The sequence below is a fragment of the Dasypus novemcinctus genome, chromosome 6 (assembly GCF_030445035.2).
Source record: "Dasypus novemcinctus isolate mDasNov1 chromosome 6, mDasNov1.1.hap2, whole genome shotgun sequence".
Classification (NCBI taxonomy): domain Eukaryota; kingdom Metazoa; phylum Chordata; class Mammalia; order Cingulata; family Dasypodidae; genus Dasypus; species Dasypus novemcinctus.
This window is the reverse complement of record NC_080678.1, coordinates 72,198,127-72,214,958: the sequence shown is the minus strand read 5'-3', so window position 1 is coordinate 72,214,958 and position 16,832 is coordinate 72,198,127. Positions and strand designations below refer to the sequence as shown.

The window sequence follows — 16,832 nt, the reverse complement described above, 5'->3', positions numbered from 1 at the left end:
TGGTAGGCAGAAGCTCAGTTACTTGAGCCACATCTGCTTCCTCTCAGTGATATTAAACACTTGATACCAAGTTGTTTTTTATAAAAGATTGTATTTATTTTTTCATATAAAATCATTTGAGAAAATAAATTAGTCCCAGCCCCAGTATCTTAACAGAAAAACTATTGTTTTGGTGTATTTTCTTTGAATTCTTTTTTTTTTTTTTTTTTTTTAATATAATGTGTTTTTTATCTACTGAGAAGCAGTTAGGAACAAAGTGGCAAAACATGTATTAGATGGTAGAAAATTTAACGTGGAATTCCTTATCTGCTGTGTTGTACAAAAAGATGACATTTGCTTACATGTTAAATATGTGACTAAAAATTGTTCTTATGGTATAAATGATTTACTTACATCACAAAAAATATATATAGGTATGTGTATTTTAACTCAGTGAACCCCTAATATCAAAACTGTTGTATTAGATATATAATGAATTGCTGATGTTTTCTATTTTTTCCAGCCAGTTTCCAATGGCAACAGGTGATAGCTTAAATTGAAAATAATTTGCTGGTTTATTATACCAAAACCACATCTAGTATTAACCTACTTGGACAATAAAAATATCAAGAAAGATAAACACCTAATTGGATTAAGTAAATTGACAAGTGATTATTGGAGAATAGATTATAGTAATAACATCTAGTTAATACAGACATCATCATGATACTCATGTTCATAATCTGTTATAAATTAGATTCTGTATCATGGAATATTTTTTAAACTTTTTAAAAAGTGATTTAAATTTTAGAATGTCAATTTTAGAATGTTTCATTATTCCAAAAGGAAGAATCCCATAACCCTTAAACTCCCCTATTGTTGACCCTTAGAATTGATATATCTTCTTTGCCGTTGCTGCAAAAATATTATGGTACTACTGTTAACTATAATCTGGAAGTTACATTAGTTGTAATTTTCCCATGTATCACCATATTCTTAACACTGTATAAAAGAAGAACATTCTTACGTTTATACTATTAATTGCCATCTTCATCCACTACTGAAATCACTACGTTATACTCAATGCTTTTTTACAAAGTTCTATTTTAAAAGAGTTGTAATCATTCTGGACTTTTCTTCTCTACTTTTAAATGAACATTTCAAGAATTTTACATAACTTTATAATCATTTACATAACTTTTATACTCACTATTTTAATGTAATTGTTATTTAAATAACTATGATTTTTGTGTGTTGTAGTATAAATTTACTTAACTATGTCTTTTCCCTCAGTTTTCACTATTCTAAATTTTTCTAAAATAACATGCTGTTTCTATATTTCCGTAGTGTATTAGTCAGCCAAAGAGGTTCCAGTGCAAAGTACCAGAAATCTGTTGGCTTTTATAAATGGTATTAATTTGGGGTAAAAGCTTACAGTTACAAAGCCCTAAAGAGTGCAACTCAGGGTTGCTTTCTCACTAAAGTCATTTGCCACGTGTTGAAGCAAGAGGTCGCTGATCTCTGTGAGGGTTCAGCCTTCCCCTCTGAGCTTCCTTTCTTTCCTCTGCAGGCTGGTAGGGCTTGTCTCTTAGGGCTTCCTCTCTTTCCTGGCAAAGGGCTTGTTTCTTTCTGGGCCTTCTGTATCAGTCTTGGCTCTCTTCTCAAGGTTAGCTGCATGCTATCAGCAAATGGCTCATCTTTCCCTAGGGTCCCAGGATCAAAAATGATAAAGCTGGGAAGCGGAAGTGGCTCGACTGATGGTGTGTCCGTCTCTCATAGGGAGGGTCCAGGGTTCAGTCCCCAGGGCCTCCTGACCCCTGTGGTGAGCTGGCCCACATGCAAAGCTGCGGAGCACAAGGAGTGCCCTGCATGCAGTGGTGCCCCTGCGTAGGGGTGCCCCGCGTGAAGGAGGCACAGCCTGCCCAGGGGTAGCACTGCGCACATGGAGAGCTGACAAAGCAAGATGATGCAACAATAATAAAAAAAGACGCAGTTTCCCAGTGCCACTGGATAATGGAAGTGCACGCAGATGAAACACAGAGAATGGACACAGAGAGCAGACAATGGGGGAAGGGGAGAGAGATAAATAAAATAAATCTTAAAAAAAAAAAAAAGAGAGATAAAGCTCTCTCTCTTCCCAGGTATCTTCTTGAGTGGGTGTCCATTTATATCAGCCCACTAAGGGGGTGGGGACTCAACCTGAGTCACACCTTACTGATCTGTCATATCAAAAGCCCTAAATTGATTTTACCAAGTAAACTTAATCAGAGACCCCTCACTGAAATAAATTCATACAAAGGGTATCACACCCAGAGGAATAGATTAGTTTACAAACATTATCTTTCTCTCTTTGGGATTCACAAAAATAATCTTAAACTGTCAGATGTAGCTTACTTGCTTAGGATAATTTGCAGGGAGTGGAATTACTGAGCCAAAGGTTATTTGTTCCAGGCTATTGTTAGTAAAATAGGTAACTTTCCAGAAGCTTTTTTTTTTTTTTTTACACCAAATTTACATTCCTCGCAGATTATCTATATACTTGTTTCACTGTATCCTTATGTATACTTGGTGTTTTTCTATTTTCCATCTTTGTTAATTTGATAGAAAATATAATATCTGTTTTATATTTCTTTTGTAATTAAGAAGGAATGCATTAATGGATTTAAAAACTTTAGTGTAAAATTTTGAATTATAAAATTACTGGCAGACCACAGCCTGCCTCCCTGCCCGCAAGGGGCCCGCTGGGGAGGCAGGTGCCTGGGCACCGTCCCTGGCTGTAGGGACCCCCGCCTGGCGGTTTCCTGAACGGGTCTTGGCTCCTCGGGTGGTGAGAAGGGGGTGTACAGCCACCACCGGGCCTCGGGCTCCCACGCCCAGCGGGACATAAATAAAAAAATAAATAGCGAAAAAAAAAAAAATTACTGGCAGAAAATACAGGAGAATACCTTCATAGAATATTTTCTAAGCACTTCAGTTTAAAACATAAATATATTAGCATTATTTGAGGATAAAAATTTAAAAGTTGTAAATAACATAATTTTAAAGTGGCATAAACATGTCTCCATCCAAATCAGATACAAAATTAAATGGAACAATCGATTAGCAAGGTTAAATGTTTCAGATATGAAAATTATTTGAAATGTGGAGTAGCTCAAGAATTCCGCCATATGAATTTAATACTGAAAGGTTGTTTGTTTTAATATGATAGTGTTAAGACCAGACCAAAGATGAAATCCTTCAGTGATGTTTAAAAAACTGTGCTGTTTAATTGGAAAATCCTTAGCTCTCTATGATAGGTATGTATGTATTAATGATGATATATATTTTTTCTGTGAGACCTTTGAGAAAGAATCTTGAAGTCTGTTTTGGCTAAAAATACTTGCTTTCCTAAGCAAGATTACTTTTGTCAATCCTTTTTAAACATTTTTCATGTTTGAACCTACAACGTGACAGAAGTGTATGCTTTGCTCTACTTCCTGAATTACCCAGACACCGTAGAAGCAGAGTATTAGGAACTTTAAAGATTATGCCAGCTCTACATTTTATCTACACAGTACAGAGGAGCAAAGTAGTTTGCCTGAATCACATAGTTAAGAAGTAGAGACCAGTGTCTAGACTTTCTTGACTCTTAGCATTTCATTATTCCACATTCCATGGCTGCTGATGTCTGATTTGCTTCATTTGGGTCATACAACCTAAAACATTCATTTGTAAATGACTCTGTGGAATGGGGATTAGCCAGTTTTCCTAAATGGTTGCATGTTTTGTGAAAAATGAAGCTACTTTGCCCTCTATTTCTCTTGTCCATATAATCCTAGGAATATTAAAATGGGTTCTATTTTAGCAGAATGTTTGAGAAACGTTGATTTGAATTTCAAGTCTGTAGTTGTCCTTTTTGAGGTCTGATGTTCATATTGTGCCAGTTGTGGCTTTTACAGAAAATCCTGGTGGGCCTACAAATACTGAGCTTCTGAAACAAGTATTTGGAATTGGAGCATTATTTTATACATTCTGTTTAATTGAATAAATTATCTGATGTGAAGGACATGTGGAGCTAGTGACAATGATTTCTTTCACAGAGTAATTATTTTTATTACATACTTTAGTTCATAATGTTATAAGTCTCATTAATCATGTGGCTTTTTCTGAATGTGCCAAAGAAGATAAGTCTTGTTTTGTTGTGTTCCTTTGAAGGCTGGTTCTGTTGATTTGAGAAATGTGCTATGGAGCTGTAAGCTCTTGATCATAAATACCTTCATTATATAGAATTTAGCTTCATCTTTGGGGAAGAATATCAGTGGAATATAGTTAGTGGGCTGAGACTTTTGAGTCAATATTATTTTTTAGCCTAGATTTTACTTTGTATTTCCCTTATTTATAGCTTTAAATACAAGTTTAGAAGCTCGTTCACTTAAACTTTCATGGAGATGAACAAACACTCTCAGAACTTTTAGTCCTGTTGTTACCAACATGTGGCAAGTAAAGGCTTGGCAGACCAATAAGATTGTGAGCCTTTAGAAACCTAACCTATTCATAAGTAAGGGAGCTTATTTGTGTACAGTTGAAGATGCAAGGTACACATTGTCACATAGCATATTTTAATGGTAATTAATAGTTGGAGCATTTATGAGAGGGGCCATGAACAGAAAAAAAAATGCTCTGGGATATCCTGGGAAGACCCTTGCTGTGTGCTCAAGGGAAACCTTTCATTTCTTTGTTTCTTATAGGTCTTCATTAGCTAGTAAGTAATTTTCCAATGTTATATGCATTCTTTTTAAATCTTTTCTATCATTGAATAACAAAGTGCCATTTTCAGTAGAGAAGAGAAAGAAGGTTGAAAAGAAGTGGTAGGTTTCTGTGCAGCCTGAATTTAAATTGGGAAGAGGGTCACAAATGATGGCGAACGTATAGTTAGAAAGCCTAGCACAGATTTCTTCTTTTCTCCCTTCCTACTCTTCCTTCCTTTCTATTTTCTTTTCTTTCTGCCTTCTCTTTCTCCCTTCCTCATTCCACATGGGACCAAGAAGACAGAAATTACATTTGTTGGCTCTATCAAGGGCATTATATGAGACTGTTCTAATTATAAGATTAAGAATAGACTGGTATTTTGGATGTACACTCACTAATCATTTTTCGGTTTGCATTAAATTGGTAGTTTGGTAACGAAATGAATGTTTGTCTTGTGAATTGTAACTCTGAATATGTTCTTTAGAAATTGTCTTTAGTAACAAGCTAATTTTTCTACAGAAGCTCAAATCTTATGAAGGCTTACCATAGTATCTCCGTGATGAAATGAGATAATATATATAAGACATTATGAAGGTGATAAATAACTCTGGTGAAAGAACATGAGCTCTCATTTGTGACTTATAATTTAGAGATTCTGTGTTCCTTTCAGTTGGATTGGATTTAGAATAATACATTTTGCTGTATTTGTTCACTAATTCATTAAATAACATTTATTGAATATCTACTCTTTGCAAGGCTTAGTAGTTGCTTGTGATATAGTTATGATACGTTTTCCCTGCCCTTATGAAGCTTGTATTTTATTAAGGGAAACAGATATACAGCAACTAATTACACAATAAATTATTGAAATACAGTTGTAGTAAGTACTAAGATAAATAGGGAATGCTGTGAAAATAGATAATTCGATCCAGTCTGGGAATCGGAGATGACTTCCTTGGGGAAGAGTCATTGAGTTACTTTATCATTATCATAAATGTGATTGAGGAACTCAGTTTAAATAAATGCTTAGGGAAATACCTAAATAAGAATTATTTAAAATTTAATAATAAACATGGTAACATTTATATTCCATGCTATTCTTGGTCTTCCACTTGCTTAATTCTTTGGAAACTCTTACCTTCATTTATTTTACTATTAGCCTCCACAATTCCTACATGTTTCTTTGTATTTAGTGTAAAAGTTCATAAACTCATTTCATTCTTCAATGTAAAGTTATAATTTGAAAATTATTTGTTAAAATGCATTAAACTTACTTTGCATGCTGTTTGATTATTCCTTCAGTAAACAAAGCTAAGCATTTCTTTACAAAAATTTTTTTCCTTTATCTTTAAAGGAGATATAGATTACATAAATATTACATGAAAAATACAGGGGATTCCCATCTACTCCCTCCCCTACACTTTCCCCCATTAACAACATCTTTGATTAGTGTGGTACATTTGTTACAATTGATGAAAACATTCTGAAGCATTGCTATACTTTGCACCATACAGTTTTATAGATTTTGACAGAATGTATAATGGCCTGTATCTGTCATTGCAGTATCATGCAGTGCAATTCCAGTGTACCCAAAATGCCCCTTGTTACACCTGTTCTTCCCTCTTCCTCCCCTTAGAACTCCTGGTGACCATTGTCTTTATATTAGTGTTACAAGTTAAAAAAACAAAGTATTTCTATTGTCTGTCTTTCCAGATAGCCTATGAGTTTCTTAATGACATATATCCAGAACCTTGCAGAATGTGAGACCCATAGTAAGTGCTAAATAAATACTGAACAAGTCCAATTTTGAATAATGTGTAGAAGCAAATTGGTGACGGAGCTCCGTGTATTTGTAAGCAAATTTTTAAGCATACTGAGTGGTTAAAAATAGGGGGCTTTGAAATCACTAAAACCTGGTTTTGAATCCTAGTTCCTTAATTTAATACCTTTGTATCCCTAGGAAAGTAACTACATATCTTTAAATCCTGTTTTCCTTGTCTATCAAATAAACTGAGATTACATGTGTCAAGTATTTAGCATGCTGTCTTAAGACATAGGAAGATTCCATAAATATTGGTTAATATTATTATGAGAGACTTTACCAAACTGTTTTTTCTATCTGTGTTTTATCTTTGAAGTTTAAAGTAGATAACTATAGTGGCATATAATACCGGTATGTATGAGAGCAGAGAGATAATTGGCCCATCCCACAATTACCCCATGTCATAAAATGAAGAACTTTTAATTAATAGACTATTTATTGAAATTAAACTTCATGAATTTCTACTACTCATTGATAATTATTAAGTTGATAATTAAGGCCCTTACTGGTGCAGTAAATACATTTCTTTCCTCCTTAAATCAGTTTTTAAATAAATAGTCTTTATGAATGAATTTTTGTGGATTTTAAAAAAGAAATTATAGTCTCCTGGTGTAGCTTTCATATAGATTAAGATATGTATGAGGTTTGCTTGAATTGGTGTGTGTATAAAATTGTTTAATGGACATATTTCATTTAGGGATTGAAAGAGAAGATGTAGTTAAAATTTCTAGTTTTCACGTTCTGTAAGTGGATTTAGTCATTTTAAATACTTCTTGGTTATTCTCTTTTTCTATATAGTGAAAGATACTATGACCTTTTTCATTTTCTTTTTTTGTATTGATTAATACTGGCTTTTTCTGAAGATCTTTATGAAATAAAGAATGTGAGAAAACTCATTGATTAAACAAACAAATATTCTAAAGCTTAAATAGTCTTTTAATTCATGTTTCTTTTAAAGTTATGATTTGCTGGCAAAAGTGAAATATTATAAATACCCCCTAAAGCAATGTAAAAAAATATTACCAAACAAAAATAACCTTTAAGGGCTTTTCATTCTACATTTAAAAAAAAAAAGCACTTCAAGTTTCTCAAGAAGCAAAATAGTCACAATTTTTTTTTTCCTCTAGTAAATCCTAGGTGTTGGTTATAGTCAAGAGATTTATAGAAAATGAAGAGGGTAATTAAAAATATGGGAATTTGTGGCTATCTGAAAAATTTTATTTCTACATATTAAATGTTTTGATTGATGAGTTTACGTGCTTTTCAGAAGTTGCATTTAAAAGTACTAAATTCAGCATGTAGTGAGAGTTCCCAAGATTAACAACAGTTGACAGTTTTTATAAGGCATCCCAACAACCTATAGAGAATATTAGTGAATGGAATTTAGATAATAAGGTATTAAATTTATATTTCTTAAATTTTTAACTTTAATTTTTATTTGCTCCTAGAATGTCACTGAGAAATAGGAAGCAGGCATTTACCATTTTAACAGCTGTGTTATGCCCCAGGTCACAGTGTAAGTGTGATTTCATAGTTGATTGTTGGTCTTCTGTTTCTTGCTTTTTCTCTTTCCAGATATTGGGCTATTTTCATCAGATTATGTTAGTGGCTTCTTAATCCAAGCTGAGATTTTAGAAGTCTTAGTCTCTAATTCTCATGATGATTTAACAAGTATACTATACAGTATATACTGAAAGAGTGAACTTGAAAATAAAATTGCCCAAGTCAAATTAAATTTTTCTCTGAACTTGCTAAAATGCATTTCTGGACACTAGTTTTCCTTTATGTACCTATCGCAATTCTAAATTTGCTCTTTAGATGAGCAAAATTAGTTCATGATGATTAAAATCTGTCTTCCCTGTAATTTTGGTTTTAACCTATTAGTGGTCATGGTTTTCCTCTTCAGACAACTCAGATAGGGTGTTCCAGAGAATATAGCTATAAAAGCTTTATTTTTATTTTAAACCTTCACATTACTGATGTAAACTTAAAAAAAGGTAATTTTTTTTTAAAAGAGAGTTTTTGGAAAATCTATAAGGAACTGAAATACAGAATAATTTTTTTTTTAACCATGAAAATTTTTGAAATTTATTATAACTGCAAGGGCCACTGAAAAACCACGATTGGGATTTTAAAAACTGTCTTTAAGAAATACTGTAAAATATGCCTGAAATAGAAACTATCACTGACATCTATAATGAGGTTTTTATTTAAGGATCAAAGTAGGATTAACTGTTCCAAGTTGTAGAAATGTGTGTATATGGATGATGAAGTTCTGTTGTGATTGGACGGGACATAAGCATAATTTATTTTTCGAAATGTGATTGGCTAGAATCCTTTTCTTTTCATGATATTTTCTAATTGAATTTTGGAGTATTTCCCAGTTTTTATTATCTAACCACTGAGCTTGAGGTATGTATGTACTAGTAGTAAAAGTACTCGCACTGGCACAGACACTTTGAAATTTTAGGACATTGACAAAAACCACTTACGGAGTATTTGGTCATTCTTATAACAAAGCAGTGGTGAGGTATGAATCTGTGAATAGCTCAGTCACATATTGGTATCTATAACAGCAAATGGGAAAAGTGAAAGAATGACAGTATTTTCATTTTCATTTAAAGTCGCGGATTGCTCTGCCGTGACTGAATTCTCTGGGCTCTCTTTTAAGTAGAAAGTATTGGTCTGCTTTGCTGTTGTGACGGCAAGACTGTTATTTCAGATTAGCACAGGCGGCGCCATGTGTTCTGAAAAACATCGCTCTAGAGATGGAGCGTTTAGCCTTGAGTTTATTTTGCGATCCATAGTGGAGCCAATACACTGCACTTTCTCCTCCCACCCCACCCCTCACCCCCACACACCCACTCCGTGGGAACACTCACAGACAGGGGGACCCCAAAGGCTCTTGATAGTGTTGCTGAAGGACAGCATCCTCCCCCCATCTTTGGTCTTGGAGCTGCAGCTGCCGCGGAAGCCTGGCTGGTGCGGCCGCCGCCAGGTCGGGCACTACTTTCCGTCTGCGGTGGTACTCCGACCCTCTCCCGTGGCTCCCTCCCTCCGCCCTCCCCAGCGGAAGGAGACGCGTGGCTCGCTCGAAGGCTTCTAGTGGCTGGGAAGGCGGAGTAATATCGGCCGCGGCGTAGAGGCGGCAGGGGTTGTCTTGGGGTCCTTGACAGCCGTACGGACATTTGTCAGCGTTTTTAAAATTTTTACTTCTGGTGGAGCTGCAGCCTGAGGCTGCGAGTCTGGGAGTCCAGTGTAGAGTTGGAGATCTTCAGAGACTGAGAACTGTGCCCTCCAGGGTAGGGCGCCGGTACGCCCCTTAGCCCGGCTTCACTGGTGGGGCTGCTGCGGTCTCTTGGTCCGCTTTTCTCAGTTTGGGTGGCAGGTAGGAGCTGGGGTTCGCCGGTTTTCTTGCTGTAGACGAGGTGGCAGCCCATTCGTCAGTAACGGGTATGGAAACGCGGCCGGAGCTGGTGGGGAAGCGGTTCCTGTGTGTGGCTGTCGGCGATGAGGTGCGGCCAGAGAGTGGGGAGAGCGAACGCTGCCGGCGGGACTGGCGAGCAGGGGTCATCCGAGCCGTGTCACATACGGACAGTCGCAATCCGGACCTGGCGGTAAGACAGCGGGCTCCCCTGTTCTTCCTGCCGGCGACTGCACACCGGTCTCTCTCATATGTACCTTATGGAATTACTTCTGGCACCTTGCTAAACCCGGCCAACTGGCGGTCACGCCCCTCTTCCGAGCCTGCCTGCCCTGCCCTTGTCGCCACCTTCCAGTGACCAAACAGGATTCCCGGAGTCCTCGCCCAGTACCCCTTTTCTGTAAAATAAAGAGCTGCTGTCTGGACGGTGGTTGCCCCTGCAGTGACCCTCGCTGCTGCGCAGATGTCGGCGAGAGGCAGGGCTGCAAACTGCGTGGTGGCCAGGTTCGGGGGTGGGGGTAGGAAGGATGGGAAACTAGCAGGGGGCGGGCCACTCGTGTAAAGTGGCCTCCTTCACTGCCACATCTGTCCTTGCTAAAGTCTTAATGAAGTGCAGGGGTTTGCAAATTAACTTATCCGGGATACTTGCTAAATGGGAGGGAAGAAAGGAAAGAGACAGATTTTCCATTCAGCACTGGGATATAAGTCTATTTGTGTGAGGTAGAGGCCGTGGCAGTGGCGATGCCCTGATTCATCATCCTCTTTCTATTAATATTTAGGAGATGCTTGGATTTCTAGCTGGAAACGATGGAAATGAAAATTTTTTTTTGTATGGAGGGTAATAGAAGTTAAGTCTTTTTTCTTACTGTCATAGTGGTGTTTTATTTTTAGAAATGGCTAGTGAGTGATAATCAGGCTTTATACGGTTTTAAATGAAGTAGGCAAGATTGTGGATTAAAATGTTAAATGTCCTGCAGAAACTTAAAGATGTCCATTTTTTTGCTTTTTTTTTTTTCATTTGTAACCTTGCTAGTATTTTTCTCCAGTAGTTTAGGACAGTGTGTAATTTCGAGATGGGATAAGTTCTGTTGTGTTTTAGGTACATTCTCACTGAGGGACTGGATGCAGGTAAAGGAGTAAACAAGGTATTGACCTGGGTTTCCAAGGTTGGTTTATGAGTACATAATCATGATAATCCTAATGCCCTGGGACGTTTATTTCTTAATGGAAAATTTCAGACTTGGTTATATTATGCAGGCTTACAGTTCCAAATCCACTTTAATATCTACCTACACATACATGTACAAACCCATTTTAATGTTTTGTTGGAGTTTCTGAGTTTGTGTTTGTAAAAACCTCGTTTTTATGATTATAGTTATTGCTCTGGCTTCGTGTATATGTTGACTTGATATTGTAAAATAGCTTTGTTTTGCTAATATTCTAAGACCAAATAAGCAGAACAGAGGAAGTTTTAAAGATTTTTAAAGTTTGATCTTGTTCAAAAGAAGAAAAAGAAACTTTTTAAAAAAACATTTCTGATCTTAATTCTAGAAGTTCTGGCAATTCAGTGCAGGAAGTAAATTATTTTAGTTTGCATAAAAGATTTGACCTGAATTAATTTTTCCTTTTACTCTACTGTGAAATTGTTCTGGCTATTATGTGGAAGCTAGTTGCATTATGATTTGGCAGTTTTAAAATGAAAATAAACATGAATTGATACTTTGTTTTCCACAAAAACAACTGATATTTTGTTTTGGTAGATACATGAAAATTAGGAAATAGTTTTAAATTATGTATATTATTGGTATAAGTCAAGTTTTCAAGTTTAAATAAATTAAAGACAATTACCTATATATAGAGAGAAATTTAAGTGATTTAAAGAGGGGACTTCACATATATGAAGCTTGTAAAAAGGCAAGATATTACACTAAATATTTAAAAATAAATTAAAAACAATTATCTGGGTAGTGGAGATGGACTGGAAAGAGCAGGAAAGAATTTTCTCATGTTATAGAGATGTTTTGTATCTTGGTTGTTGATTGCATGGGTAAAACATTTGTCAAAACTCAGTGAATTGTACACTTATTACCTGTGCATTTCACTGTAGGCAAATTTTACCTTAGGTTTTTTTTTTAAGTGTTTTGAACCATTAGTATGTAAACATGGATAATTTTCCATTTTCTAGTAGTCTTTGTATTAAAATGGAATGTTATTACTTACAGTGTAATCTCAGTTTTCTTTAGTATAGAACCTATGGTTTAAGTTATTGCTAAACTTTATGTTCATATTTCTTAAATGAAACTTGGAATAATTTAGCAAGTTCCCCCCTTTTATACTTTCTTTACTGCAGAGTAAATTTTAAAGAGCTTTGTCGGTACTATGAAAAATGCTGACACATGTACTATTTTTTTTAAAGTTGTATAATCTTAAAATTACATTTGTTAGAATCCATGATTGTTACGTGTACATGATTTGGAAGGATAACTATCAAAAGTTGAAAGAAGTTTTGTTATATTGTGTACCATATTAATCCATTATTATGCTTATAATTGGGCTTATGTATGAGCAATTGCCATGTACATTAGTTTCCTCCCCCTTATGTAACTAATTAACACAGACATTATGATGGCTTAAACAATACAAATGCATTATCTTACAGTTCTCATGTCCAACACAGGTCTGACTGGGCTAAAATCAAGGTGTGACAGGATTATGTTATTTTCTGGAGGCTCTAAGAAGCAATCCGTTTCCTTCCCTTTTTTAGCTATTGGAGGTCACCCACACTCCTTGTCCCCTTTCCTCCATCTTGAAAACCAGCCGTGTTTTTTCTTTCTGACCATTGTTACATAATCATATCTTCCTCAAACTCTCTCCTCTTACCTTTAACTTTTAAGTGCTTTTAGGGTTATCACGGACCCACCCATATAATGCAGGATAATCTCCCCATTTGCTGATTAATCACCTCAATTGCATCTACTACCTTAATTCCCCTTTGCCAGGTAATATATTATATTCACAGCTTCTGGAGATTAGGACATGAACATCTTTGGGGTGGTATTCTGTTTATCAGACCATGGTAGCAATAAATGATTTTGTAAAATATGAACATATGTAATTTGATACAGATAAGACAAATGCATTATTTTCATGCCAGAAATTTTAGTATTACCTCATCTGATATCTTAAATTATTTTAATTGGAAGAGTGTTTTTAAAAAGTTTGTTGTAATACACATACCGCAGAATTTGCCATTTTAACCATTTTTTTTTTAGTGTACAGTTGAATGGTATTAATTACATTCAGAGTGTTCTATTAATTGGTGGAGGTTTTATTAAACTGTACTTGGATGTTTTGAATATTTTGTTGGTGACATTTAAAAAATGGCATAGTAACTTTTTGGGTTATCTTTATTGGAATTATATTAATCAACAAAAGACTGCATCTGAACCCTTTTTACATATAAAGATTAGTTTGTTGAAGAAGTTGAAATTCATAAATTGTGACCCCTCTGTGTGTTTAGGTCTTTTTGTTAGCCCCTTTTATTTAGGTCTGTTCTTGTTTTGGCATCATGTTGAATTTTATTATTACTACCCTCCTTTTTTCAGGAAGAGTGATAGTATGGAAGAAAAGCTGACAATTGAGAGGTATTGTTCTATAATATTCATCCTTGAATAATATTGTCATGCTAATTAAAGAGCAAAATTAATTTTTCTTCTTATTTTACTTTTCTTTTCTACAGCTTGTTAGCAAGCAGTGTTCTGTTTATCCACCTACCTACCCATCCATCCGTTCATCTATGTATTATCCACCAACTCACCTACCTTACCCATACCTACTTAGTTACTTTCCCATCCTCCTTTTCTCCATCCCTCTGTTGACTTATAAAGTTTGAGTATTTAAGAAAATATGGTGTTTTTTTTTTTTTCTTCAGTACACAAAAGGAACAAAAATGAACTGTGTTTCAAAGACCAAACATACAAGGTTGCTTTTATTTTGGGGGATTTCCTTGTGAACACTTAAAAGAATAGTAGCTAACCTTAGAATACAGATTTTGAACAGTTTTAAACTGTACTTGCAGATAGACATTATTTTTCAGAACTTATGTGTCTTAAATATAAATAAAATATGCCTGTTTAGGAAATTTAAAGTGATTCATATGATTGATTTCTGTTAGGAAGCCCTTCTTTTCCATTTTTAGTGATAACTATTTCTCCTCAGCTCTTTCCTCATTTAAGTTTCATATTGAATTGGTTGCATTTGATTCCCTTCTAATTAAAAAATTTTTTTTTTAATAATTCTTCAGTCTGAAATTTATCTCATGGTTTTTGCAGTGCTAATAATGTTAATTTCTGGTCTCTTTACAAATTGCTTAATAAATGCATGATTTTTACTTCACTCGTTAGTATGGCCTTAGTATAGGGTGACCATAGGGAAAATTGGTTTGTCTGGTAGCTAGAAAGACTTTTATGTCAGATTTGAGTATGTAGACTGTTTTTACCTTCTCTTGAATTTGTTGTTGTTGTTGGTCCTAAAGACTTTGGTGTGAGAAACTGAGTGTGTAAACTGAAGCTATAGTGGCACAGAACTTGTGCAACTGTAACCAAACTGGTTTTAAAGGAAGTTAATTATATGTTTCTGTGTAAAATTAAATCAGATATTGTCATTTTTTCCCAACCCAACATACATACATTCTGGCACCTATTGTGGTTCTACTAATTTAAAATAGAGACTTTTCCATTCATCAGGGTAATAATTGGTCTAAGGAATTTTTGCAGTGAGAAACTAGGTCTTAGCTTCTTCATATGGAGGGGTCATTGCATTTGAAAACAGCCCCTAGATATTTTAATGTAATTGAAAGTGTATTTTTATCTGTTTATCGATTTAATGTATTAATTTTTCTGTAATTCCAGTTTATGTACAAAAAATGTCATCTCTCCAGACTTATTTTCTTTACTTTTGCATATTTAATATAGTACGTAGTATATTTTTAGGTGTTAAGTAAATATTTATTACATGGTAAATACATGAAGAATAGATCATCAGTAACTTTAATACTTCCAGTCCATTCTAACCATCTCAGTTATCTTTATTATTTACTCTTAATTTTGAATCTTTTCTTTTGTTTCATCTGTGACGTTATATACCTTACAGTTTCCTTCCCTGTATTCATTTTCTTCTTTATTCATTGTATGGTTTGACTGAAAGGTGGATCCTGATTTTCCTAAGTCAGTCTCAGAGAGTCAAACTCCCTTGACCATGTTGATGGGTGCAGGTCCTAAATAGGTCCAATCAGAATGAAGGCAAGAATAGTATCGTATGGATATGAGGTTGCCCACTGGAATCATTCTCCTAAACTTTAAGGTAAACTGGTTTGAGGACAGAGCTGGCATGCAGAGACTAATAGAGCTGAAAGGATAGCAGAAAAAATGTGATTGGTAAATTTTATCCTGATGCCCACATACTGCTGTTTGATTTTTCATTTATGATAGTAAATAAATCTATTTTATGTTTAAGACTTTGCCTGGGGACCAAAGTCATCCTGACTGACACACATGGTAATATTTCATTCCATGGTTTTAAGAAAACTTATAAAGGGGAGTGAATATAGCTCAGTTGTTGAACTCCAGCTTTCCTTGTACGAGGTCCCGGGTTCAGTCTCCCATGTCTCCTAAAAAAAATAAATAAATAAAAAAAAATAAAGCAGTGATGTTTTCTTGACAGATTTTGTTTGTTACTTGATATTAACAAATAATTTGTTTTTGAAGAACTTCATTGATGATTTTTTTAGTGAGATTACATGTTCTGGTTTATTGTAACCAGGTGTATCCCAAACTTTAAAAAAATTAGGACAAAATTTATTTTAATATGTATAAAATGTACATTAAAATAGACTCACTATTCCTTATCTGCAATTCTGAAATCTGTATAGCTGTAGCAACTAAATGTTTTTAAACAATTATTTGGCAGCAAAACCTTACCCATTTCTTAGTAAATGGAAACAGAATATTTTCATGTTTTATGAAAGAACTTTTAATGTGTTTAATTTTAGAGCACTGCTGTAGAGTTATATATGACATGCATGATATTCCCATAATAAACTGGCATATTTAACTTTATAGAATCCAGCAAATTTTGAACTCCAAAATATAAATAGTTACAAGGGTTTTTTTGGATGAGGGATTATTTAAATACTATACTAATGTTTTTTAATGGTGGAAATTTAGTGATAACAAGTATTGCTAATTTTGTTTCAAGATTTTACAGTAGTCAAATTTCTGCCTAATGTTGAAATAATTAGTTTTTTCCAATGTGGATTTTCACAATTGTATGTTATTTAATATAAAATTCTTCGTAATCTGACATAGAAATCTTAAGGATTACATTACCTATCCTTTGTTTCAAGGTTGTTGCTTACTAAATTGTTAATGTTGCAGAAAACTCTGAAATTGTGTAATCGAATTGACACTTTTTGTGTGGAAATTATATTTAATATTCTAACTTTTTAGGAAATTGGTTATTCTAGCAATCTAATTGTTTCTAGAATACAATGAAATCTGTCTTTTTTGGGTTTGTTGGCAATAGTCTCCTTTAGAATTAATAAAATTTTTGAATAACATATCTCTTAATAGGTTACAACTTTCAGATATATTTTTTTCTTTATATTTAAACTAGTCCAACAAAATATATTTCAGTAGAGATTCCTTGAAGGTTAGTTTGAATAAATAGGAATTGTGAATGCAAATATAGAGAATATATGTAATAGAGCACATGAAATACTAGGTTTCACTGGAACTTTTCTCAAAAGCACCATTAATATGTCACTTGATTTTATCATTTGGGCCTCAGTTTTCTCCTTTGAACATTCAGTGGAGGATTTCG

General features: G+C 34.5%; 1 protein-coding gene across 13 annotated transcripts in view; it reads left to right on the top strand.

The window, feature by feature from the left end:
• The window catches only part of JMJD1C (jumonji domain containing 1C), a 336,090-nt gene that overhangs the window by 49,991 nt on the left and 269,267 nt on the right, over window positions 1-16,832 (top strand). For 3 of the 13 annotated variants that reach the window (XM_058298902.2, XM_058298901.2, XM_058298900.1), the window contains exon 1: window positions 9,634-10,146. The exons of 7 other annotated variants lie outside the window; for them this stretch is intronic. In XM_058298902.2, the coding sequence (XP_058154885.1) occupies window positions 9,985-10,146 (162 nt within the window). In that variant the 5' untranslated portion in view covers window positions 9,634-9,984. Of the gene's footprint in view, window positions 1-9,633; window positions 10,147-16,832 lie in introns of those variants that run through there. 3 more of the 13 variants (XM_071215824.1, XM_071215818.1, XM_058298903.2) reach the window with 2 other exon arrangements.